Here is a 24,444-nt window from a genome sequence, read left to right as displayed (position 1 = left end):
TATTTCATATTTTTCTTGGAGAAATTATCACTTTGATTTGCATAGACTGCAAAGTTAAGAAAGATAGCTTACGCGAAAGCGACATTATTCTGTTTCAAAATGCCACCACCACTCCACATTTGTGTAATGAAAAGTTGAATTCCCGGTAGTATAAAGTGCTGAGACTTTTAAAGATCTGTATAAGAAGACACAGATTCTTTCCTGACTCTTACACTCATTGCAAAACTCTTAATCTTACTAAGAATCAGTTTTCTAAGCTATGAAAAACAGGAGTAACACTTTCCTGTCTACTTCAGAATTCTTACTGAAAACTGGATGATATATGTGAATGGTCTTTGTAAATTATAAAGTGTGATAGACGTAAAATATGTGGCTTAGTTACTGTCGCCTAGAGAAATATAAAACATACTTTTTTTTTTTGTCAAGCTAACTTTATCTTGTTTTCTAGATTGTTATTTTGTGTCAGTAAGTAATCCATAAAGTGCCAACATGGGAAAGAAACGGACAAAGGGAAAAACTGTTCCAATTGATGATTCTTCTGAATCTTTAGGTATATTTTACCAATTGAATCTTTAAAGTTATGTTTATATCCCTAAATGGACATATATTTTAATATGTACAAATGGGATCAAAGTGTACATTATTGTTCTTTAATTTGCATATTAACTTAATGTTTTTATCTACATGTCATTTAATAGTCTTGATATTCTTAATGACATGATACTCCATTGATGTAAAGGACCATGGGAACATATTTCATAATTAGGTAATTCCCACTGCTAACACAAATTTAGGTAATCCTTAACTTTTCAATGATATGAATGCAGTGATAGTAAACATTTTTGTAGCTAAATCTCTTTGCACATCCAACTATCTTTTTAGTACAGATTTTACAAGTAGAATTGCTGAAATAAATGGCATAAATATTTTCAAGGCTCTTTTGCTTCCATAGCTAAATGCCCTTCAAATTTTTTTTACTAACAGGCCCCCTACCAGTGAAATAAAGAGCCCATTTCCCTTAACATTATCAACACTGGCTGGTATCATTTGTAAACATCTGCTGGTTGTCTAGTTGAAAAAGAGTATTTTCTTTTTTTAGTTTGTGTTTCTTTAACTACCTATTGAGATTTAGTAGTTTTTTATATGATCTCATTTGTTTTTATTTTCTCTGGGTGCTGGTTAAGTTCATTGTACAAAAAAGCTAAATGTGCCACTTGACTGGTTTCTGAACCTCTTGGGTCCCTGAAACAACTGAGGTGTTTTAGAGTTACTTGCAGAGCCCTTTACTGATCTGGTCCCAACAGGGTTTTTGGGCTCAGGTCCTGCTGTTCATTTTTACACATGTGTGAGATGACAGTCTGAGGAGACAGTATGCACTTTGATATTTTATACCCTCATACTTTTGTTCGTGGAATATGGCCTTTTCAGTTGTTCAGTCCCTGAGTTTATAGTTTAAAGTGTGAGCTTTGAGGTCAGGAAGACTTGAGTCCAAAATTCTGGCATAGCCATTCTGTAGTTATGTGATCTTGGGCACTAAATCTTAGTTTTCTTATCTGTCAGTGGGGATAGTAGTGTCTTTCTTTTAGGGGGATGTGTGAATTAAATGGGATCATGTATGCAAAAACATTTAGCACAATATCAAATTCATATAAGTGCCTAATATCAGAAAACTTTCTCACTATAAATAAGACTGTACAGATGTTACCTAGTCTAGGTAACCTTCATTGATTTTAGCCCTTTATGTACTGCTGTAGCACATTTTGGAGATACTGTTCTTGTTTGTTTTAACATTTTGGAGATTCTTATACCTTTGTTTATTTACTTATCTGCTTCTGCCAGAATACTACTCAAAGAGAAGAACTGTGGCTTGGTCTTTTTTAGGTTTTCTGACCCCATCACGGTGCTGGGCTTGCGATGGTTATATTGTTGACTTAACAAAAGACCTTCTTCATGAACCTTTTAAGATAAAGAGAATAATTAATATGATAAAGGCCTTAATTTAAAGGAAACAGATAAATGAATTGAAGTGAATTTGGGAAGGTGGTGTTTATACCTGGGACTTCAAAAAGCCAAAATTTAAAATTTGTATAGAATCTCTTTCTCACATCATCATAATATTCAAATGTCGAACAGAAATTTAAGCTTTCAGATTATCTAACAGTTTGTTTATAAATTCATTTTTGAAGTTCAGATGAAGGGTAAGTTTTGAGTTTAACTGCAGAAAGCCATTTTTATCTCACATACTCCTTTATTATTTGTTTTAATAGAACCTATGTGCAGACACATTAGAAAAGGATTGGAACAAGGTAATTTGAAAAGGGCTTTATTGAATGTGGAATGGAATATTTGCCAAGATTGTAAGACGGACAATAAAATAAAAGATAAATCTGAAGAAGAAACGGAAGAAAACCCTTCAATTTGGCTATGTCTTAAATGTGGGCATCAGGTATGCTTCGGTTTTGATCAATATGGGATTTTATAAAACTCTTTGAATTTATTTAGAAGGTGTTATGTAAAACCACAGTTTGGGTGAGTAGGCTGCCAGCTGGTTTAGGTCCTTTTTCCTGGAGAACAGATTGGGGACTGAGGTCTGTGTATATATGGTTTATTGGATAGTGTTCTCAAGTACCACAACCAGGAAGAGAGTTAGGGAGGCAAGATTAAGCAGAGGGAGAAGTTGAAGTAAGAGGCAGTACTATGGGGCCTCAGCTGATCCCATAATGAATTCTGGTCTTCAGAGGTGTCCTGAACTGAGTGAAGGGGCCAGGCCTTTGTACTTGTGCATGGACTAAATACTGGCTGTGGGATGCTGCTGGGGAGGGGAACTAACCTTGGGCAAGGCAGCTTCATTACACTGAGGATAATTCCTGGGGATGCATAGATTGAGCTATGAGCTGTCAGTAGGCCACATTCATGGCAGCTGGGGGAGTGAGTACCTGGATCTTGGCATGGATGGTATCTAGGGGCAGAACAGCTCACAGTATTGCCATGGTACCAAAGGTCAGGTCTTTTTGTCCGTTATTGATGGCAAGTTAAGTTCATATGTTAGGCTACTGGGCTGGTAGGCATTCCTGTCAGGAAGCTTCAAGATGAGGCAGAGGACTTTTTTTTTTTTTTTCTTTTCAATGGAATTTTTTTTTGAGATAATTATAGATTCATATATAGTATATGAAGTAATATAGAGATATCCCTATATACATTGCCCCATTTCCCCCAGTGGAACTTTTTTTTTTTTTAAAGATTTTACTTATTTGAGAGAGAGCAAGTGAGAGAGAAAGAGCATAAGCTGGTGGGAGCTGGGAGGAGCAGTGGGAGAGGGAGAAGCAGACTCTGCTGTGCTGGGAGCTCGATGGGGGCTCAGTCCCAGGACCTTGGGATCATGCCCTGAGCCGAAGGCAGACCGCTTAACCATCTGAGCCACCCAGGCGCCCTCAAAGTGGAATATTTTATGAAACTATAGTATAATATCACAACCAGGATGTTAATATTGATACAGTCCATCAATTTTAAGCAGTTCTTCCTAGTTTTACTTCTTATTTGTGTGTATGTATGTTGTGCATGTGCGATCGTGTGTATTAAGTTCTGTGTAGTTTTGTCACCTGTCTAGATTCATGTTTCCACCAGCACAGTCAAGATACCAAGTACTGTCAAATTACACAGATCTCTTGTGTTGCCCATGTCCCTGCCCCCTTTTTAAAGTAGGCTAATGCAGGGCTTGAACTCACAACCCTGAGACCAAGACATGAGCTGAGATGAAGAGGTGGACGCTCAACCAGCTGAGCCATCCAGGCACCCCATATGTTGCCCTTTTAAAATTACACCCATGTCCCTACTGCCATCTCTCCCTCAAGCCCCCGACAACCACTAATCTGTTCCTTATTTCTAAAATTCTGTCATTTCAAAAATTTTATGTAAATGGAATCATACAGTATACAACATTTTTGGATTGGCTTTTTCACTGAGCATAATTGCCTTAAGAGTTACCTAAATTGTGTATATCAATAGTTCTTTTTTATTACTGAGTAGTATTCCATGCTATAGATGTACCACAGTTTATTTATTCTTCCGTTGAAGGACATCTGGTCTGCTCTCATTCCAAATTTGGTGATTACAAATAAGCTGCTATGAACATTTGTAAACAAATTTTTATAATTTCATTTTTCTGGAAAAATGTCTAAGTGCAATTACTGTTATGTACTACTTGAATATCTAGTTTTTAAGAAACTGCTGAACTGTTTTCCAGAGTGTCCGTTAATGTTTTATGTTTCTACCTGGTCTGTATGAGTGATCAACTGTCTCTGCATTCTTGCTAGCGTTTAGTACTGTCGCAGTTTATTTTTAACAGTTCTGATAGCAGAATAGTGCTATCTCATTGCAGTCAGACAATTTAAAAGTATTTGAATGTTGGGGCATCCTGGGTGGCTCAGTTGGTTAAGCACCCAGCTCTTGATCTCAGCTCAGGTCTTGATTTCAGGGTCATGAGTTCAAGCCCTGTACTAGGCTCCATGCTGAACGTGGAGCCTACTTAAAAAATAAATTGAATGTTAGCAAAGAACACATTTATTATTTGTATTTGAAAGGTTTTCACTGAAACTCTTAAATTTATAGAGTGAGAATGAATATATTTTACTTTACCTTTTCCAGAATACATTTCCTATTATAAATTTTATTTTGCTACCTATTTAGTTCCTAAAGGTAAGATAATATCACTCTTAATTGTTAACTTTCGTCCTGCTATAGTCACCTTTTGCACTATTAGCAAGAGATTCTCAACTGCTATCTTTTTTTTTTTTTAAAGATTTTATTTATTTATTTGACAGAGATCACAAGTAGGCAGAGAGGCAGGCAGAGAGAGAAAGGGGGAAGCAGGCTCCCTGCTGAGCAGAGACCCCGATGTGGGGCTCGATCCCAGGACCCTGAGATCATGACCTGAGCCAAAGGCAGAGGCTTAACCCACTGAGCCACCCAGGCGCCCTCTCAACTGCTATCTTAAGACAAGTCATCTCATTCTTAAGTTTCAAATGATCTCAAATGGTGTTAAGAAAACTTTTTTTCAAAATTAATAATCATTTATTTTAGCATTGAATATTGAATGGGATCAATTAAATCAGTGGTATTGATACCATAGAAGGTTAGAAGCCATTGATAAACAGTTCCCCTTTGAGGTATATTTTTAGCTTTAGAGAAATAGGACCACTTCTGTAGTGCAATCTAAGAGAGTTTGTGGCCTGATTCAGATAGATGCATAGTGAAGATATATTTCATAACAGTGATTTAGCCAGCAAAAGACAGAAAATCTGGTCATGTTCTTTTATGACTAAGTCTATACATCTTGTAGGTGAAAATCTCCCATTTGCTTGTTCAGTTAATGCGTATTGACCTCCTTCCATTTGCTAATTTTTTTTTTTTGGTAGTAGAAGATTAATTCTGTTTTTGTATCTTCAGGATTTATAGTTCAGAGGAAGAAGGATATAAACATTAACAACTTTAATATGAAGTAGAACATAAGGAATGCCACCAGGAATTTACACCATGTTTTGTAGGAGTTTGTTTACAGCAAGAATACAGTGTTTTCTCATCTGGGAGGATAAACAGAGGCTTCTGAGAAGAGGTGGCCTTTGAGCTAGACCTTGACAACTGGGTGGGATTTGATATAGGACAATAGGAAAGTTAACTCCAGAAAGTAGGGTGAGGTCAGATGGTATTAGGTTTGTTAATTAGAAGTTTGAAAGCAGGGATGCCTGGGTGGCTCAGTTGGTTATAACCGTCTGCCTCTGGCTCAGGTCATGATCCTGGGGTCCTGGGATTGAATCCCACATGGGGTTCCTTGCTTGGCAGGGAGCCTGCTTCTCCCTCTGCCTGCCTCTCTCTCTCTCTCACTCTGACAAATAAAATCTTAAAAAAAAAAAGTAATAAAAAGAAGTTTGAAAGCAATTCATAATTTTGAATTGAGTATATGAACAGAAATTTGTTTCAGATACTATTAAGCTGAAAAAATATGTATGTGAAGAAAAAGTCAAAGTTAGGAAAATACTTAGGAAGCTGTTAAGTGGCTCACACTAGACCTAGTGAATGGCTCATTAACGTGGTTTAGTTGGGACTAGAAAGGATAAGTTGGTGAGGAAGAATACTTTGAATGCACTGTTCCTAAATACCTTCTTGTTGAGATGTTCTCAGTTGCCTGTTCGTACTTAGGTTTTCACAAAATTGGTACTCTCTCTGGAGTCTAACGTGTTATTTGAGAATTGTAAGAGTGACAGAATTTTTCAAGCCATTTTCTTTTGCATTATGAATTATGAATTCTCTTTTTGTGAACTTTTGTGGCTTCGAGGTTTATGATTATGATTCTCTAGGGCTGTGGCAGAGATTCTCAGGAGCAGCATGCCTTGAAGCACTATATGACACCAAGATCTGAACCTCATTGTCTGGTTCTCAGTTTGGACAACTGGAGTGTATGGTAAGTTTCAGCTCTTGTGCCTATCATTTGACTGGTAACTATTTGAAATATTGGGGAATGGAGATGTTTAAGGAGCAAGAAAGTTTAAATACTGTCACTTTCAGAAGGCTTGAGAATGTGATATTTGAGAACCTTTTGCTTCGTATTGTAAACACATAGAAATTGTAGCATGTAGAAGACGTGAATCTTCACCCGTTTGTTTTTCTTGCTTGTGATATTATAAATGGCATGTGGTGGGTTATTATTTAAAATTTGAAACACTGAATACAAATTTCAGATGAACTGAGAATATAGTAAAATTTTGGCAATTAATTTGCGTGAAAATAAATGTCAGACTGGTACATGTATTTCTTGTAACATCAAAACAAATTTTCACATCTTTAAAAAACATTTATACAGCCGTGTTCACAGAACATCATCTGTCAGTTTTAAAACTTGTGAATTTTAATGATGTAGGTCTGTATTTTGAAATATGTGTAGAAAAAACTTTTGACTCTAATATTGTAACTAGCCATTTTCAGTAAAATGGTTTGGAAGTTTTCCCATAGTATTTGTATGTAGCCACAGTTCTGGCTAATTTTACTAATAGTAAACCAGAGTTAACATGGGTAATCTTCTTCAAGAAACCATAGAGTTTTTATTTTCATTTTCTTTAATAGAATAATTTGGTGGTTACACATTTTGGGTTCCAAGAATTATAATTTGTCTCCTTTTATGGTTGTGTTTGTCACTTTTCTTCTCTGTGTTCTTTTGGGACACAGGTGTTACCTATGTGATGATGAGGTCCAGTATTGTAGTTCAAACAGATTGGGTCAGGTGGTTGATTATGTTAGAAAACAAGCTGGTATTACAACTCCAAAATCAGGTAAAATCATTTGTATTTTAATGTACGCTGTAATGTTAACTTAATATTATCTATTTAATGTTAACTTAATGTTAATTTAGCTTAATTATCTAATGTATAATGTTAACTAATGTATCTTTATCCATTAATGTATCTGTACTGCTCAGCATTACATGTACCTGAATAAAATGAATTATGGTTGATTTCAAACAAACTATTTTGGTTAAGAATGTAAAACATTGGGAATATAGATTATTGTACTGTGTGGGAAGGGAATCTGAGAAATCATCTAGTTAGAGTCTGTGATGAGTCTGAAGTAATGAGCAGTGATGCCCTTTCTGTAGAGGGGGGCTTGAGAGAGGCCTGCCTCACACTGAATTTATTTTGTTACATTTGTGTTTGGATAATACAAAAGTGAAGGCCAGATAGTTCTCAGTTTTTTTTCATGCATAATTAAGTTGATTGGGTTGGCATACATCATCTGCTTAGACTCGTTTTGATTTACAGTCACAGAAGTATCTTTGCCCAGCCAGAATTATTTGTTCTTAACTTCAGGGTCATTTTTGACCTGTTCATTTAAAATATATTTCATGTCCACATTCTTGATTGCTTTATACTCTAATTTCATAAGGTAGGATGTGCTCATTTATTGAAAAAACGTCTTGCAGTAAAAAGGGGAAGGTTTATACCAAACATACAGTGTTGGTTTCATTGTCAAACTAATGCTTCCATCACTTTCAAATATTTTTTATTGGTTTTTCTCTTGTGATGGTAATTTACTTACATTTATTAGAAAACATTTAAAATCAAACAGATGGGAATAATGATGTTAGGTAAAATTTCACAAATTATAGTACTCTGTCCCAAGTATAACTTTGCATTTGGTATAGTTGTATCATACATTTTGCTGAATCTCTTTTTTCTTCTCTTTTTTTCCCCCTTAAAGCAGCAAAAGATGGTAACATTGAACTTGAAAATAAAAAATTAGAAAAGGAGAGTAAAAATGAACAAGAGCGAGAAAAAAAGGAAAACATGACTAAAGAAAATCCTTCCACTAATGCTGCTTCCCAAATAACTGTGAAAGGACTCAGTAATTTAGGAAATACATGTTTCTTCAATGCAGTTATGCAGGTGCCAATGTTAATTTTTTTCCCTTTATAAAACTTTTTTTCCTCACATTATAGGATGTTCTTGCATACTTCTTATTATAGTATTAATTTTTTCCCCAAGTAATTTATTTCTGGGTTTTCGAAGAATACTTCAGGAACTGTTGACTTTATATGACAGTAAAACACTGTGCTAAGCATTGCGTGCATTAGAGTTCAAAATAAACATTGCCCCTGGCTTCAAGGAACTCGTACTCAAACGTTGGGTAAGCACAGGATAACCTAGTACAGAAACAAATGCCTACTTACAGGTGGTGGTAATGGTAATGTAGCTACTTCATGTTGGATAGTAGGCAGTGCCCTTTTGGGGTGATGAGTAAGCTCTGAACTGAAGAATTTATGAGCCAGATAAAGTGGGAGGAAAAGAGCGTGCTGCTACTTTTTGTTTCCTGAGCTAGATACAACAAAGACTGCAGTGTTGATAATAATTTTCTGTTTTGATAGGATAGACAGTTAAACTGTTTAAATATTTTAGTGATAAAGTAAATATTTGATTTGATTTTAAATAAGTTTCCTTTTCTTTCCATCCCATATTCCAGAATTTGTCACAAACACCGGTGCTGAGAGAACTACTAAAAGAAGTAAAAATGTCTGGAACAATTGTAAAAATTGAACCTCCTGATTTGGCACTAACTGTATGTACTTAAAGATTTTCTTTTACAATCAGTAATTCTCCTCTCTGAATATCTGCATTCTAAATTATTTTAAAGAATTGATGCTCATTTTCACCTTTTTTTACTTGTTTTGTTTGCTTTTACTTTAGACTACTGAGTGAAACATTTTCAGGCTAATAGAGTAAGCCTTTAGATTTATTTGCTACATGTAGGCAATGTTTTGCTGTGCTCTGGTGTTTGGTGTCATTCTTGGGAAAGCTGTTGATAGGCATGAAGCCTTAGGCATGCATTATTATTTTCAACTTTTCAGGTGGCTTAAATTGTGTGTAGTAAAATGAATTTTATCCTATCCATTTTTTTATTCACATTTCGCTCTGGCTCTTTCAGTTCTTAGGTGGTCTACTCCTGATACTCTAAAACTAAAACAGTAGAACTGATTTTTTCATAAGTAGTCAATGAAAACTTTCTACATCTTTTGATGTACATTTTTGGAAGTTTTAAATGTGACAGCTCTATCAGGAACATTGGCAATAGCAGTTGATTAGCTACATTTTGGTAACATAAATGATTCCAAACTTTGACTGAAGAAAGTAATTTTTATTCCCATATTCAGGAACCCTTAGAAATAAACCTTGAGCCTCCAGGCCCTCTTACTTTAGCCTTGAGCCAGTTTCTTAATGAGATGCAAGAGACCAAAAAGGGAATCGTGACACCTAAAGAACTCTTTTCTCAGGTCTGTAAAAAGTGAGTATCTGCTTTGATTTTGTTTTCAGTGCATCAGTAAGATGCTGAGAAATAATATGAAAAACTCAGTAGCATTAAAGTCAATCCAGTATGTATATTGCAGCATGGTTTATTTCAGTTGGATTAAAAAACATGAACTTCATGTGAAAATTAAATTTACTAAGGGTCTGTCAAACTGAATGGAAATTTTAAGAAAGTAGATTACTCTGAGATTTGGAATGTGATCCTAAGATTTTGTAAAAATAGTTTCATATTTTAGTAGACTCATCATTGTTTTTCTGTCTTTTCTTCTTCTTTTTCTTTTTTTCTGTAGAGCAGTACGGTTTAAAGGCTATCAGCAACAAGACAGCCAGGAGCTGCTTCGATATTTATTGGATGGAATGAGAGCAGAAGAACAACAAGTTAGCATATTTTGACCAGTATAATTTATAATCCCATCTTCATTAACTTGTCCAGAATTTAACATCTGAAGGCTTATTAAAGCAATGAAAACTAGTTATTGAGGCCATTATATTTAAAATTTTTTTTCCACACCAGTGTTTTCAACTGGTATATTTTAATCAGTAGAACGAATGTAGAGAATTAGACATGATTCTCCTTTTCATGTTGCTCTGTTTTCCTTGGTGGTTAGGGCATTAATATTCTTTAGGAGTTCTGTTCTATTGTACTAGCCTATGCCAGGAGAGCTCCAGAGTATTGGAAAATGTTTCTCCCAAAACAGTTCCCAGTTGCAGTGCATTCTTACTCTTACTCTGAGTGTGATTTAACACAGCTTTTTGAGTCTAGGAAGTATGCTCATTTTTAAGAGTCAGGGAATGTAGTTATGTTTTTAAATGTTTGTAAATTGCCAGATGTAAAGTAATGTATTTGGGGATGTTGAGTATAATTAATAATAGTAATATGAGTAATAACAAGGGATGACTAGTGATGACATTTATTTTGCTCTTATTTTATATCAAGCATTGTTTTTAGAATCTTATGTGAATTATCTTACTTGGTCCTCCCAACCTTTCTCTGAGGTGGATGCTGTTAATCATTTTCTCATTCCATAGACTGTGAAGCTAGGGTGTAATAAGATTCAGGACCTGGTTCAAGGTCACCCCGTAATGGTGGCTCTCGGCTTTGAATGCTGGATTCCCCTATAGCTCTCATTTAAACAGTCTGCTTCTAGGACATAATATTTCAGTGGTCTTTCCAAAGGTGGTGGGCATGAGCTCAGATGCTTTGGTTTGAATAGATTAAAATCTTAAAGTAAGACAGTGCCTTTGTGTAGGGGTTAGTGATTGTTTTGTAATTTTTTTTAGCTCCTTGAATTAATTTCAAAAATGTGATCTTAGAAATAACTAATTTTTATTCAGTAAGTTTGGGGAGCTAATTCTTGATCACTTTCTTGACTTGATTACATATTTTCTAAGGAAAATAACTATAAAACTTTAAAAATTTAATAGTATATATATATCCATTTTATTACTTTTAGAGAGTGAGTAAAGGAATTCTTAAAGCATTTGGTAATTCTACTGAAAAATTGGATGAAGAACTAAAAAATAAAGTTAAAGGTAATGTCTGACTTTTTGAACTAACACACTATAGTTGAATTCTTCTGTAACTTAGGACAAGATTGCTGGCACTTTTATTTCAAATTCAGTTACTAACATAATTTTTCTTTATCACCATTGATTTTAGAAAAATTATTTATACTCCAAAGGGGAATATTTCTGAAAAATTTAACTTTGGTGTATTTTTATGCAGTATTATAGTGGAATTTAAAAAGATAGAACTAAAATGAGATCACAGTTTTATTTTTCAAAAGCTTACACAGTTGACACTTGAACAATGCAAAGGTTAAGGACACCAGTTTCTTCCCGTCCCCATTCCTGCACAATTGAAAATCTATTTATGACTTTTGACTCTCCAAAAACATAACTATTAATGGCTTACTGTTGACCGGAAGCCTTACTGATAACCTAAGAAGAAAAGTAACATGTATTTTTTTTGTAATATGTATTATGTATGGCATTCTTACATAAAGTTAATTAGAGGAAAGAAAATGTTATTGAGAAAATCATAAGGAAGTGAAAATACATTTTTAGTACTGTGCTGTATTTATTGAAAAGATTCGCATATAGGTGGACCCACAAAGTTCAGACCCACACAGTTCAACACAGTGTTGTTCAAAGGTCAACTATATTTCTAATGAGCAGTGATATGTGAGTTACACTTGTCTGTGTGAATTGTCAATAGCTGGTTTGTTAATCATGGAGCCAACTTCATTATTATTGTGTGGCATTTAAAGATTTAACACAGACCAGTCCGATAGAATTTTCTGTGATAATGGAACTCTTCCGTATTTATGCTGATACAGTAGCCACTAGACACATGTGACCATTTAGCTCCTGAAATATCACTGGGGCAATTGAGGGGCTAAATTTTTACCTTTATTTAATTTTAATTTAAATCATCACAAGTGACTAGTGGTTACTATATTGTAAAGCATGATTTTTTGTTTTGTTTTGTTTTGTTTTTGTGAGGCTTGAATGCAGGACCCTAAGATCAGAAGTCAGGTGCTCTACAGAGCCAGCCAGGGACCCCTTTGAAGCACAGTTTAGAATCAACACATAGCACCTGTTTGCCTCTTTAGTGTCCTTTAGGGCCAGGCCAGTAGCAGAGAGAATCCTGCCCTGCTGGCGCTGTTGTCATCAAGTGTATTTCTGTATAAATGTATAAAACTAACCATTTGGATAAGGCTTATATATTTCATGTATTTAGAAAATTGGGTGACCAGGTGGTAAAATGGTCTTATTCTAAACTTACGAAGATTATTTCTGGGAACATAGAAAAAATAAAAAGAAGATTTTGTCTGAAACATTTTCCCAGTGTTTTTTTTTTTTTGTTTTTTGATTTGATTTTGAATGGAGTTCAGTCTTAAGAGTTTAAAAGTTTATGGGCATTCTCTCCTAAGTTTGCTGCTGAATATTATTAGATATCTAGTAATAATATCTAGTTGTCTAGAGTATCGTCCAGCTTGGCCCCATCTGTTCATTTTACTAGTGGGATATTGACATGTAGAAGGTCTCACTGACTTGGATGGTTTATTTTCCACTGACCCAATCTAGGATAAGAACTTTTTCTTTTTCATGAGACATGATTGTGTTAAATTGTGTTATGCTCAAAACTGGAGTATTTGCTGCTGACTACGGCATAAAAATAAAATGGTAATTATGAACAGAGAAAACCTGTGGGATAGGAAATTAAAAATAAAATTTTAAGGTTAGATAGGTAAGTAAATAGTTTTAACTTATTCTGTTAATTATGTAAGGGTAATTGATAAACTTTTTTTCCCCTTCTAGATTATGAAAAGAAAAAATCTGTACCAAGTTTTGTGGACCGCATCTTTGGTGGTGAACTAACTAGTACAATCATGTGTGATGAATGCAGAACTGTAAGTTGATGTAATGTGGACTGGATTTATTCATTAATATTAATAGACTCTTTCATCGGTTGTGTCTTTAAAAAACAGAAGTATCTAGTTTCATAAGGTTTTATCTCTTGGGCTGTGCAAATCTTCAGAGTTCTTTCCTGGGACTGTGAGCACTCCTTTTGCCTGGAAGAAGTTAGTTTAACATTTGAAGTTATTTCTCCTAACCCAAAGCCCTCAACACTGTAATTTTTTATTTTGTTAAGAATTTATTTTAAAATGTAACCCCCTACCATAATCTTACTATATAATGTCTAAAATGAATCTTTTCCTTCCTTTTTACATTTATCTGTTTTGGTTGATTAAGGTCTCCTTGGTTCATGAATCTTTCCTTGATTTGTCTCTACCAGTTTTAGATGATCAGGTAAGACCTACTGAGTGTATTTTGTTTAAGTAGATTTTTTTCCTCCCTGTGTTAGATTTTATGGGGGAAGCCTTGTCACTCTTTCCCAAGTTTGTACATTAGCTCTTGGAGGAATTTTTTTAAATGTATTTGAGACAGAAGAATTTTAAAGATTTGAATAGAAATTGGGGTAAATATTATTTTATTTTAAAAAAGTATAGTTAGTGGGGCGCCTGGGTGGCTCAGTGGGTTAAAGCCTCTGCCTTCAGCTCAAGTCATGATCTCAGAGTCCTGGGATCGAGTCCCGCATCGGGCTCTCTGCTCAAGCAGGGAGCCTGCTTCCTCCTCTCTCTCTCTGCCTGCCTCTCTGCCTACTTGTGATCTCTGTCAAACAAATAAATAAAAATCTTTAAAAAAAAAATAAATAAAAAAATAAAAAAGTATAGTTAGTGTGTCTAGAATTCTTTATAGATTATTAGCTCGATTGGTAGACCTATAGGGAAAGTGTTTTCTTTATACTAAAAATTACTTTTTTTTTTCGTTATTTAAGACTAAACATAAATCCCTTACAGTCTTCATTCAGTTCATGTATGTTAATAGATAGTATCTCAGTTTTAAGCCATATTAATTCGGCTTCATCAGCTAGTGGTTGGAAAAAAGAAAGCCTGTTATGAATATTGGATAAATCGTTATTCAGCTTCATATGAATTCAGGGTCTATTTAATCAGTGCTACTTAGTGATTAAAGTCTTACCAAATTTACTTTATTTTCTCTTTTTTTCTAAAATTCTCATTTACATGGAAAGAAGGAAAAGGATAAAAAGGAATGCCTGTAGTGGGACAAGTAAACAAATCACTGATAAACAGAAAGCGCAGTCAGAAAGGGGCATAATTACTGTAGGAAGCAGCACATATCTTAATAAAATGCATGATACTCCTTTCAATTTTACTGGCATGAGAAGCTGCCTTTTTATTTTTGTTTGTTGGCTTGTTTTTACAGTATGTAAGATTGCTTTCTAGTATTTGAGATGAATGAGTTTGTCCTGGATATATTTTCAAACATTGTAGAAAGTAAAACCAATATGAAATAGGAGTAGAAAAATATTTAGGTAACATGAAATCTCTTTACCAAATAGTTGTAAAATTTTATTTTTGGCTCATATTTTAAGAGTGGTAAGAAAAGTATAAATGATAAAAATTTGAAAAAGACGATGGAAGATGAAGATAAAGAGAGTGAGGAGGAGAAAGACAATGATAGTTATATCAAAGAAAGGAGTGACATTCCATTGGGAACAAGTAAGCACTTACAGAAGAAAGCAAAGAAGCAAGCCAAAAAGCAAGCCAAGGTGGGTAACTAGGAAGAAAACTATGCTTTTCTAATTTTATATTTGCAACTATTGAGTCTGAAGTCTGAATGACCAAAAGAAAACGTTGTGCTTTTGTTTTTTTAAATCTTGTATTGCTTGTGAGACCTTTCTTTTTTTTAGAAGGAGAGAGCAGAAGCTGGGGTGGGGTGGGCAGGGGGGAGGTGGTAGGGGGTGGAGAAAGAGAATCCCAAGCAAGCTCCATGCCAGCCCAGCATGGAGCCCCTTGTGGGGCTCTGTCCCATGACCCTGAGATCATGACCTGAACCAAAATCAAGAGATGGGTATCAAACTGACTGAGCCACCTGGACACCCATACTTGTGAGAACTTTTAGGAGTTTTAGTTCATTTTTAATAATTTTTTGAGTTCTTAATACATTGGCTTTCAAAAATTTAAAAATATATAAAGATGCACAAAGTACCCCTCCAACTCTGTCCTTTCATGACATAGATAACCACTTTCATTAGTTTCGTATGAGTCCTTCCGGAGTTTCTTTTGAAAAATATGGTCAAATACAAATATGTAGTCTTTTTTCCTCCTAATTTTTAAAGAAATTATACACACTGTTCTGGATCCTGTGTTTTGTTTCTGCTTAGTTGGATTCTTGGAGATTTTTCCACTTCAGGACACAAAGATTTTGTTGTTTTAAACAGCTGTATAGTATTCGGCTTTATAGATGTCCCATAGCTCATTTCACTGTTTCTCTGTTGATTTGGGCTGTCTGTAGTCTGTGCTCTCTAATAACCAGTGCTGCAGTGAAGACTCCTCTACCCCTGTCGTCAGTACGGCACATTTTGAGAAGAGGGATGGCATTTGTAATTTTGATAGATGTACCTAATTACCCTCCACAAAGGCTATACCGATTTATATTTCCACCAGCAACAATGAGATTTGCTGTTTCTCCTTAACCTTGACAGAAGTGTGTTATCAAACTTCTGGATTTCTGCTGGTTTCATAGATGGAAAATAATTTCTCAATGCAGTTTATTTTCCATTTATTTTAATATAAATATGTTTTTATGTTTGAGCCATTTGTGTTCCCTTTTCTTTGCAGTATTTGCTTATATCCTTTCTCCATTTTTCTTTCATGTTCTGTTTGTAGCTGAGGCACACTGGAAAATGTTTGTGTCCTGTGTGTGTCCTTCAGCCTTCTGGTATTACAGATTAGCCGCATGGGGACTGTCATTTTACCTTGAGTCTGTAGGCATTCCAGTGACAGTAGTGTTGATGAAATGCCTTTCTCCCCACTCTGCTTGTAAATAGGCTGCAAATGGCAGATCAGAATGCTTTTAGGAGGGAAGCCCTTTATTGTCCTCTGTTCGTGAGGCTTCCTTTCTTCCTCTCTAATTTGGGGCCATTTATTTCCTGGGATGTTTTCCTCCATCCTGCCCAAAACAGTCCTGTACTTGTGCATCCTGGAGTTTTCAGTTTGTTTTTTTCTTCCCTCAGTACAACCTTGACCTGATAATCGTAACTCACATGGATACATTGCTTCCTGCTCTCTTTGTAGTCAGACTCCCCACGTGGTTTCCTACTTGGCTGCTTCGATTTGGCAGTTTCTGTCTAGTCTACTACCCTGTCTTGGTCACTTCCCTTAGAACACAGACTATGTCTTGCATGTTTTCATTTTTTCATTTGCCCCCCCCCCCCCGTGTCACAATATGTTGATGATTGGTGATAGTTTATTCCTGGTTTCAGTGAAAGAACTTTCTTCATAATTTATTTGATCCCTGATAGTAAAGGGGCTTTTAGGATCAGAATTCTGGGAGGGCACTCTTCCTTATAAGCTTTTTGATAAACAAGAAAACCTGATGTGGTACACGTATGCTTTTTCTTCTATTTTTTTTTCTTCTTTTTTTAGTTTTATTTTTTAATGTTTCATGCTTTTTGCACAGAACCAACGAAGGCAACAAAAAATTCAAGGAAAAGTTCTTCATTTAAATGATATCTGTACCATTGACCATCCTGAAGATAATGAATGTGAGGTTGAAATGTCGCTTCAGGGAGAAGTGGATGTTAAATCCAACCATATTTCAGAAGAGGAAATTATACATAAAGAATATTGTGTTAATCAGAAAGATTTGAATGGCCAAGAAAAAATGGTAGAAAGTGTAACTGACAATCAAAAATCCACAGAAGAGGTAGATATGAACAATGTCAACATGGATAATGATCTGGATGTCTTGGCATCTTCTCCCGGTGACTGTACTAGGAATTTAAATGGTGCCTATCTGACAGAGGGGAGTGGTGATGTGGACATTTCCAGTGGTTTCAGAAACCTTAACTTGAATACTGTTCTTCAACCTGACGAAATAAATATAGAGATTCTGAATGAAAGTCATTCTCCTGGGACCAAGATATATGAAGTCGTAAACGAAGATCCAGAAACTGCTTTCTGTACTCTTGCGAACAGGGAAGCTTTCCATACCGATGAGTGTTCAATCCAACATTGTTTATATCAGTTCACCCGAAATGAGAAACTTCGAGATGCAAATAAGCTGCTTTGTGAAGTATGCACCCGGAGACAGTTTAGCGGACCAAAGGCAAACATAAAAGGTAATTTAGATTCTCTCACTGGAAGGGAAAGTGATGTTCGGGGGCACATTTTGCACTGAACAGGTAGAATACTGCTATCTTAATTGTATCGGGATTTGCACGGCATCAGTAAGTTCCCTCCCCTGTGTAATATTTTAACAGAAGATTGAACAAACAGACCAAAGTGGCTGATACTCTGTGACAGCCGAACCGCAGATACGAGTAGGACCGTTTGCTCTCCAGCACCTCTCTGGGGTGAATCATCCTACTGAGTTGTGATCGCAACAGGCTCCTCACAGATAGCGGCTCTCTCTTAGTCTGCTCGGTTTCCTGGCAGCATTTGTGTTGGCCCTCCTCTCCCTCATGCAGGGAGCTCCACTTCATTTCATCTGTGCGCTCCTGTGACATGCCCAGTGCAAGGTACTGGGAGGACAGTGCTTTCTTCTAGTCTCCCTCAAATATAGAACAGAAAAATAGTGATAATTCTCTTTCTCCCCACCCCCATTTTGAGCTTGGGTAAGTGGGTTAAGGAGGGATTGTGGTAGTCCCAAGGATTCTTACTAGAATTATCGAAACTTTTTTAAAAAAGGTCTAGGTTTTTATTTATTTGCATGTCAATATAGAAAGTAAATTGTGTTGATTTTATAGCATTTCAGTTTGCTTTAGAGCAGACATTGGCCAACTGTTGTTCACAGTCAGGTTTTTGTATGGTGTCTAGAAATGTTTTTTACTGATGAACATTTGAAAATGATTTGGTGGTAGAAAATACTAACTTTGAGCCCCAACTGATTCAGTGGTATCTCTTCAGTACCGTTCTCCTTGGTAAATGGTACTTGTATTCAGTTATTGCTATATTTTGAATTACAGCAGTAAAAATGTGGGAATTTGTGGAAATTTTTACTGATACCTACAAAATGTCCTTGGTTGTGCCTCTTGGTCCACAGAACCCAAAATATTTATTATCTGGTCCTTTCCAGAAAGTTTAAAGATAAATCGATTGTGTTAGATGCTTAAAATGATACTATAGCAAATGTGAATGCTCTAGAAATCTAAAATGATTTTCACACTGTTAAAATTTCTTTCTTTAGGAGAAAGGAAACATGTTTATACCAATGCGAAAAAGCAGATGCTAATTTCTCTTGCTCCTCCTGTTCTCACTCTTCATTTAAAGAGATTTCAGCAGGTACCCCTTTTTAGCTCAAATTTGTTTTAAATAGGTAACACTTGCTTTGTTATTATCTTACCACATGACTGTGTTTCTTTGGTTTTCTGTTGTTTTGTAATTCTAACTTTAAAAAAAAATTAAGAAATATACCTGGGCATGACAAAAGCTTAGATGAAGATGCCTCTCAAGGTGGAGACATTAGGCACAATCCTTCCTCAGTTTTAGTAGAACGCGTGTTGTCTTTTTAGTAAAATTAGCATCTTCCTCTAAACCTTTTCTCAGGTTAAGAAAAAAAAAAGTCCAGTTTACTAGCTGTATCTCACAATTAGAAAATTAGTGATACTATTTCTGTTTTGGGTGGTTGGTACCTTATTTTTACTGACCCTTCATAAAAAGACATTGATACCTTGGATTTTCATCATTTTGGCGACCCTGTCTTTTCTGGAAGACTTTTGTTGTAAGCAGTACAAGTTTTAAATTAAGTTCCAAATTCCCAAAGTACCTTTACAACATTTCCCTCCAGTGGGTGGTGTAACGGGTTTGACTAGCTGGGTGGGTCTCCACTAAGCTTGGTTAGAAAGGAGGCTGGAGTATGTGCTCCACAGAAAAGTATTCTGCTATTGCTGAGTTTTAAGCACTCAGAACTCTGAGCTAATCTGGCTTTTCTGGATGGCTAGAGCAGAAACACTGAGAATTTTCTCAGGGGAGCAGCTTTCTTTTTTTCCTCTTTTTTCCTTTTTTCTCTCTCTTTTTTCTTCCTCCCTTCCTTCCTTCTTTCCTTCCTTTCTTTCTTTTTCTCCCCCCCCCCCCACCTCTCTCTTTCTTTTTAAGTCAGTTCCATGAGCCTTATGTGGAGCCCAGTGTGGGGTTTGAACTCACACCCTTGAGATCAGGACCTGAGGTGAGATCAAGTCTGTGGCCATACCACCGTGAACATGCTGATCGTGTCTGGCTTGAGATTGAGTCAGGCACTTAACCAGCCACACCACCAGGCGCCCCTGGGAGCACATTTCTTAATGCATGCTGGGGTGTGTGTGTGGTGTGCACCTAGCAGAAATCATTTAGTGGTCAGAAAGAAAAGAGTCTCCTGAGAAGACTGAATTAGTATTGGGTGTTGGTGGTGGTTTGTGCATCAGAGTAAGACTACAGTTTATTTAATGTGTACAGCTTTTCCAGGAAAAGAAATCTGTTATCTCTCCTTTTTTTTAGGCTGGTTTTAACCTACGCAAAGTTAACAAACACATAAAATTTCCGGAAATCTTAGATTTGGCTCCTTTTTGTACCCTTAAATGTAAGGTAAGTGCAAGTGGTCTTTTTGGGACAATCCTTTGAAGGGAAATCATAGCTTATTTACCAGATACTCCAATAGTAACTCACGTAAGTATGAAGTTGATAAGAATGACTGAGTAGAATGGGTCTTTGATCTTTGTACCATTATAATTTCAAGATCTGTGATGAATCATTTTGAATATTAGGTTGTTAAATTTAGTTCAAACATTTTTTGAATCTCTGTTACTGTGGCAGACATTGTCTTGGGAGCTGAGGGCACAAGACTAAAGATCAGCAGGTAATTAATTTCAGTTTAATATGGTTGAGTGTAAGACTGGTATACACAGAGCGGGGTGGTATGCACTTAACCCAGTTGTTGGTGGGTCAGGGAAGTCTGCTCTGTGAAGTAGACCACACCTCCACCACTACTTAAAGAAAGAGTAAGAGTTACTGTGATGAATCAAGAGGAAACAAGTAGTTCAGGCAGAGGGAACAGAACAGCTGGTGCAAAGATGTGTAAAATGATGTGGTGGGGACCAGGGACTAGCAGTATGAGCAGTTGTAGAGCTTGCAGTATAAAGCCGAGAGAGCACCGGGACGTGAAACCAGAGAAGTGAGGTGGGAATGAGGCCTGGAGGATTATCATGGTGAGGAACTTGGGCTTTCTTAAGAGTGTAGTAGGGTGCCACTGAAGAGTTTGAAACAGTGGGGTGACATAGCTAGATGCATGTGACTTGCCGAAGCATGGAGGAGGTTGGATTTTAAGAGGGAAAGACAAGAGAGGCAGGGTCTCCATATTAGAGGAGGTGAAGATGTTGAATTTAGTCAATGGACTAAATTTAGTCAATGGACTTCAGCTAGGTTAAGAGAAGGCAAGATTGCAAAAGTATTTTGGGAGGTAAAATTAACCAGACTTATGATGGGATTGGTTTGGAAGATGAGGAAGAGGCCTTGAGATGGATGGTAAGGGTAGCACAAGAGGCGTTGAGCATGATTCCTGAGGCCCGGATGAGTGACAAGGCAGCTGGGCCGATGGGAGTAGCATTTAGCTGAGGTAGGAAATACAGGAAGAAGAGAGGTTGGGAGGTGGAGAAAGGATAATGAGTTTGGTTTTGGATACATTTTCATATATTTTTTAAATACTCATGGGGCTTTGTTAAGAAAACATTTGGATGTACATATCTGAGGCCTGAGGCCTGAGCCCTGAGGCAGGGAGGTGAGATTTGGAGATAAAGATTTGGAAATCAGTTCATTGGTGGTTAAAACAGGATAGGATCTCCTGTGTAGAGCACGGAAAAAGAGAAGAGATGGTTAATGACAACTGAAGAGATGGTTAATGACAACTCCGGTGAGCATCAGAGCCCAAGAGGCATGTGAAGAAGAGGATGACACTACCAACGATCTCAGCAAATCTCCGTGTTGAAGAATTTGGATAGAGAAACTATAGTATTAAAGCTGTAGATTCCAAATGCCTCAGTATCAACATTAATAAAGTTTTTATTGGCAAAATTTGAAATGATAGAAATTCTCTTTTCCTGCCTCCCAATTTAGGATTCTTCAAGAAAGGTATTTCAGAGCTGGTGGGTAAAGTGAATTGTTATTATTTTCATTGGATCACCATGGGGCAGGGCCACTTTTGCTGGTAAACAGAAATACCTGTAGTTGGATTAGTTCAAACACAGGGTCATTAGGAATCTATTATTTGCCTAAAATGTCATTGGCCCGTGTTTAAGTTTCAAGGAAAGGATGAGGGGGCCTCAGTGTCAGAATATCAGAGAAAAAGAAAAGTATTTGTGGATTAGATGGTATAGGGGTCATGGTAAATTTTTAAAGAAGTGTTGGTGACTTGAATGAGAATATTGGAAATAAAGCCTGTAGATACATCAGAGGCTTTATTGAAAAGGAAAATGGTGGACCAGTGATTTTGTTAAGCCTGGGAGACTTAAGTAGGTTGGTAAGCCAAGAGGAAAATTTACTCATTGAAGATACAGAAAAGAGAGAGAACTGATTAAGCAGGACCCTGGAGGAGAAGAGAAGAGCTTAGTAACACTAAGTTGGGAGTATAGTCTCTGAACAAAAGGAAGAGATACTTTATCTTCCTGAGAATGGGCAGTTTAGAGTTGAATAGCTTGTTATCTTGGTTTTCCTGTAGTGGGAGGTGAGATCAACTGCAGAGATTAGTAAAGGGTTGGGGGATAAGGAGAGGCTAAAGGAGTGGTGGAAGTGCAGGCCAGTTGCTGTGAAGGCAATCTGTGGAACTAGAGAGCTAAGGAACAAGTTACAAGATCGTAGTCACATGGAAGATCCCGGTTAGTCCTCTGTAAATTTACCAATCCACAGGGTGTGTAATTTTGCCTCCTAGCAATAGCAGCTGTCTGGGTGTGGGGATGGAAAGGGTTTGTTGTTAGATTCAGAGAAGAATTTTCTGACCAGTGTGCTCGCAAAGCTGTGGTGTATGTAAGATGATTTGTAAGACTGATGCATGTGGTCTAAGTTCTCCAGCTTTAATGTGCATGTCACTTGGGTATCAGTAGGTCTCAGGTGGTGGTCTGTGCTGACAGTGCTATTCCATTGCCACTTTGAGTAGTGAAGACACAGATTTGATTGGGGAATGAGGCCAGGAGAGGCTTCATCAGCCAGGAGAAAAGGACTGGAACATTCAGTTAGGTTGGAGAGAGGGGAGACAGGTGAGATGAAAACTGGAAGAATGAAAGGAGTTGTGGGCTGAGACTAGAAAAATAGGAAGACTTGAAGTGGAACAGTTCCAAGTGAGGATGCATTGTAGAATTTAGTCCTGGGTGTGGCAGCTAAAACAGGATGGCAGCAGAAACCCTGGGAAGCGGAGCAACTCTTTGAAGAGCAGACAGAATTTGGGGCAAAGTATGAAGTTTTCTAGTGAATAGGGGGCCATAGATGTAAAGAGATGATAGTTTGGAAGGACAGTGATGCACATTCGGGACTTTTACAAGAGAACCTAAGTTGGAAGTTGTCTGAAAGTGGCCCCTAACTCAGAGAATGCCTTTCCTCATCACCAGTCTGCCCTACTGCATGTATAGTATCTTAGAATAAGCAGCCTCCATGGTCTAGATGGTGAAAGTGAACACTTGAGAAGTTGAATCTCTAAGGGACATATATAAATTTAAGGGGGAGTTTTTTAAACTCAGTTTTTTAAATGTGAGCCTCTTGATCTTAAAAAAGACTTAGTCTGGGGAGGAACTGGACTGGTAGAGCTATTGAGTTATTTTGCAATTATCAGAGCCCAGGACTCGTATAGAAACTGGCAAGTTCAATTATACCAGGAAACTGCAATTGCAAGTGGCCTCAGGTTTATGATTCTAGCAGAGAAACAGCAATGGTAACTTTCTAATAAAAGCAATAAAAACATCCAGCCATGGTGTGACACTACTCAGTAGGCTGGGTAAAGGTAGGGAAAAAGTAGTCAAGGTCAGACTTAGGATTTCTACATTCTCAAAGTAAAGGTTAGAAACCCTTTGCATGAACTGATCCTGCCCCTGGCATCTGTAAATGGGACTAGAATTAACTTTTGAATTCTGTTCACTTTGAAAGAATGTGGCTGAAGAAAATACAAGAGTACTGTATTCCTTATATGGAGTGGTTGAACACAGCGGTACCATGAGGTCAGGGCATTATACTGCCTATGCCAAGGCCAGAGCTGCGAATAGTCATCTCTCGAATCTTGTTCTCCATGGTGATATTCCACAAGGTAAGAGGTCTTGGAAAATTCTGGTATTCAGATTATGGCAAAACCAAAAAAATAATGAACTTGAATCTTCCCATTTAATTTTACTTCTCTCGACAGATTTTGAAATGCAGTCAACCAAAGGGCAGTGGTTTCACATCAGTGATACACATGTGCAAGCTGTGCCTACAACTAAAGTACTGAACTCACAAGCGTACCTCCTGTTTTATGAGAGAGTATTGTGATAGTTTCAAAGAGTGCTTCCTCCAGAAACAAGCTTATGGCTTTTAAAATGGCTGTAATTAATAATAATAATAAAGAAGTAAAGACTAACTGTAAAATCACGTTCACTTAAAATTAAAACACATGCCAGAAGAAATCATGTTTATTAAAATACTGAAGGGAAGACACCTAAAAATTTACAGTGGTTTTGTATTGTCATAGTGGTTTTTATTCTTGCTGCCAGTTTCTGGAAAGGATTCTGAATTCCTTAAGTCCTCTGTGCTTAAATATGTCTGGGTGGTGGGTTATAACATCAATAAACTGACTTACCCCCAAAACTTGTTTTATTACTTGGAGGATGTTAAGCTGTGTTTTTACCCTAGCAGGTAACATTTAAAAAAATGTTTCAGACTGGTTAATGAAATTCCAAGTGAATTTTTAAAAAGTGTTGGTTATTTAAGCATAGACATTAGATATTGGCAGTAGTATATACTTGGAAGAAATACTGTTATCTGCAATTCTGATGGCATACAGTGTATACAGCTGG

General features: G+C 36.7%; 1 protein-coding gene across 13 annotated transcripts in view; it reads left to right on the top strand.

Annotated features, from left to right (window-relative positions):
* USP16 (ubiquitin specific peptidase 16) overlaps positions 1–24,235 on the top strand; it is a 30,155-nt gene extending 5,920 nt beyond the window's left edge. For 5 of the 13 annotated variants that reach the window (XM_047721314.1, XM_047721288.1, XM_047721305.1 and 2 more), the window contains 17 exons: positions 449–550; positions 2,268–2,446; positions 6,354–6,457; positions 7,219–7,322; positions 8,248–8,432; positions 9,007–9,102; positions 9,695–9,825; positions 10,139–10,226; positions 11,303–11,381; positions 13,173–13,264; positions 13,608–13,664; positions 14,812–14,988; positions 16,902–17,562; positions 18,630–18,724; positions 19,916–20,002; positions 23,543–23,699; positions 23,796–24,235. In XM_047721314.1, coding sequence (XP_047577270.1) covers positions 490–550; positions 2,268–2,446; positions 6,354–6,457; positions 7,219–7,322; positions 8,248–8,432; positions 9,007–9,102; positions 9,695–9,825; positions 10,139–10,226; positions 11,303–11,381; positions 13,173–13,264; positions 13,608–13,664; positions 14,812–14,988; positions 16,902–17,562; positions 18,630–18,724; positions 19,916–20,002; positions 23,543–23,699; positions 23,796–23,920 — 2,478 coding nt within the window. In that variant the 5' untranslated portion in view covers positions 449–489 and the 3' untranslated portion in view covers positions 23,921–24,235. The other 8 variants (XM_047721352.1, XM_047721337.1, XM_047721269.1 and 5 more) reach the window with 4 other exon arrangements.
* The last annotated feature ends 209 nt before the right edge of the window (positions 24,236–24,444 follow it).

The sequence above is a fragment of the Lutra lutra genome, chromosome 1, assembly GCF_902655055.1.
Source record: "Lutra lutra chromosome 1, mLutLut1.2, whole genome shotgun sequence".
Lineage (NCBI taxonomy): Eukaryota > Metazoa > Chordata > Mammalia > Carnivora > Mustelidae > Lutra > Lutra lutra.
This window is presented reverse-complemented; position numbering and strand designations above follow the sequence as displayed.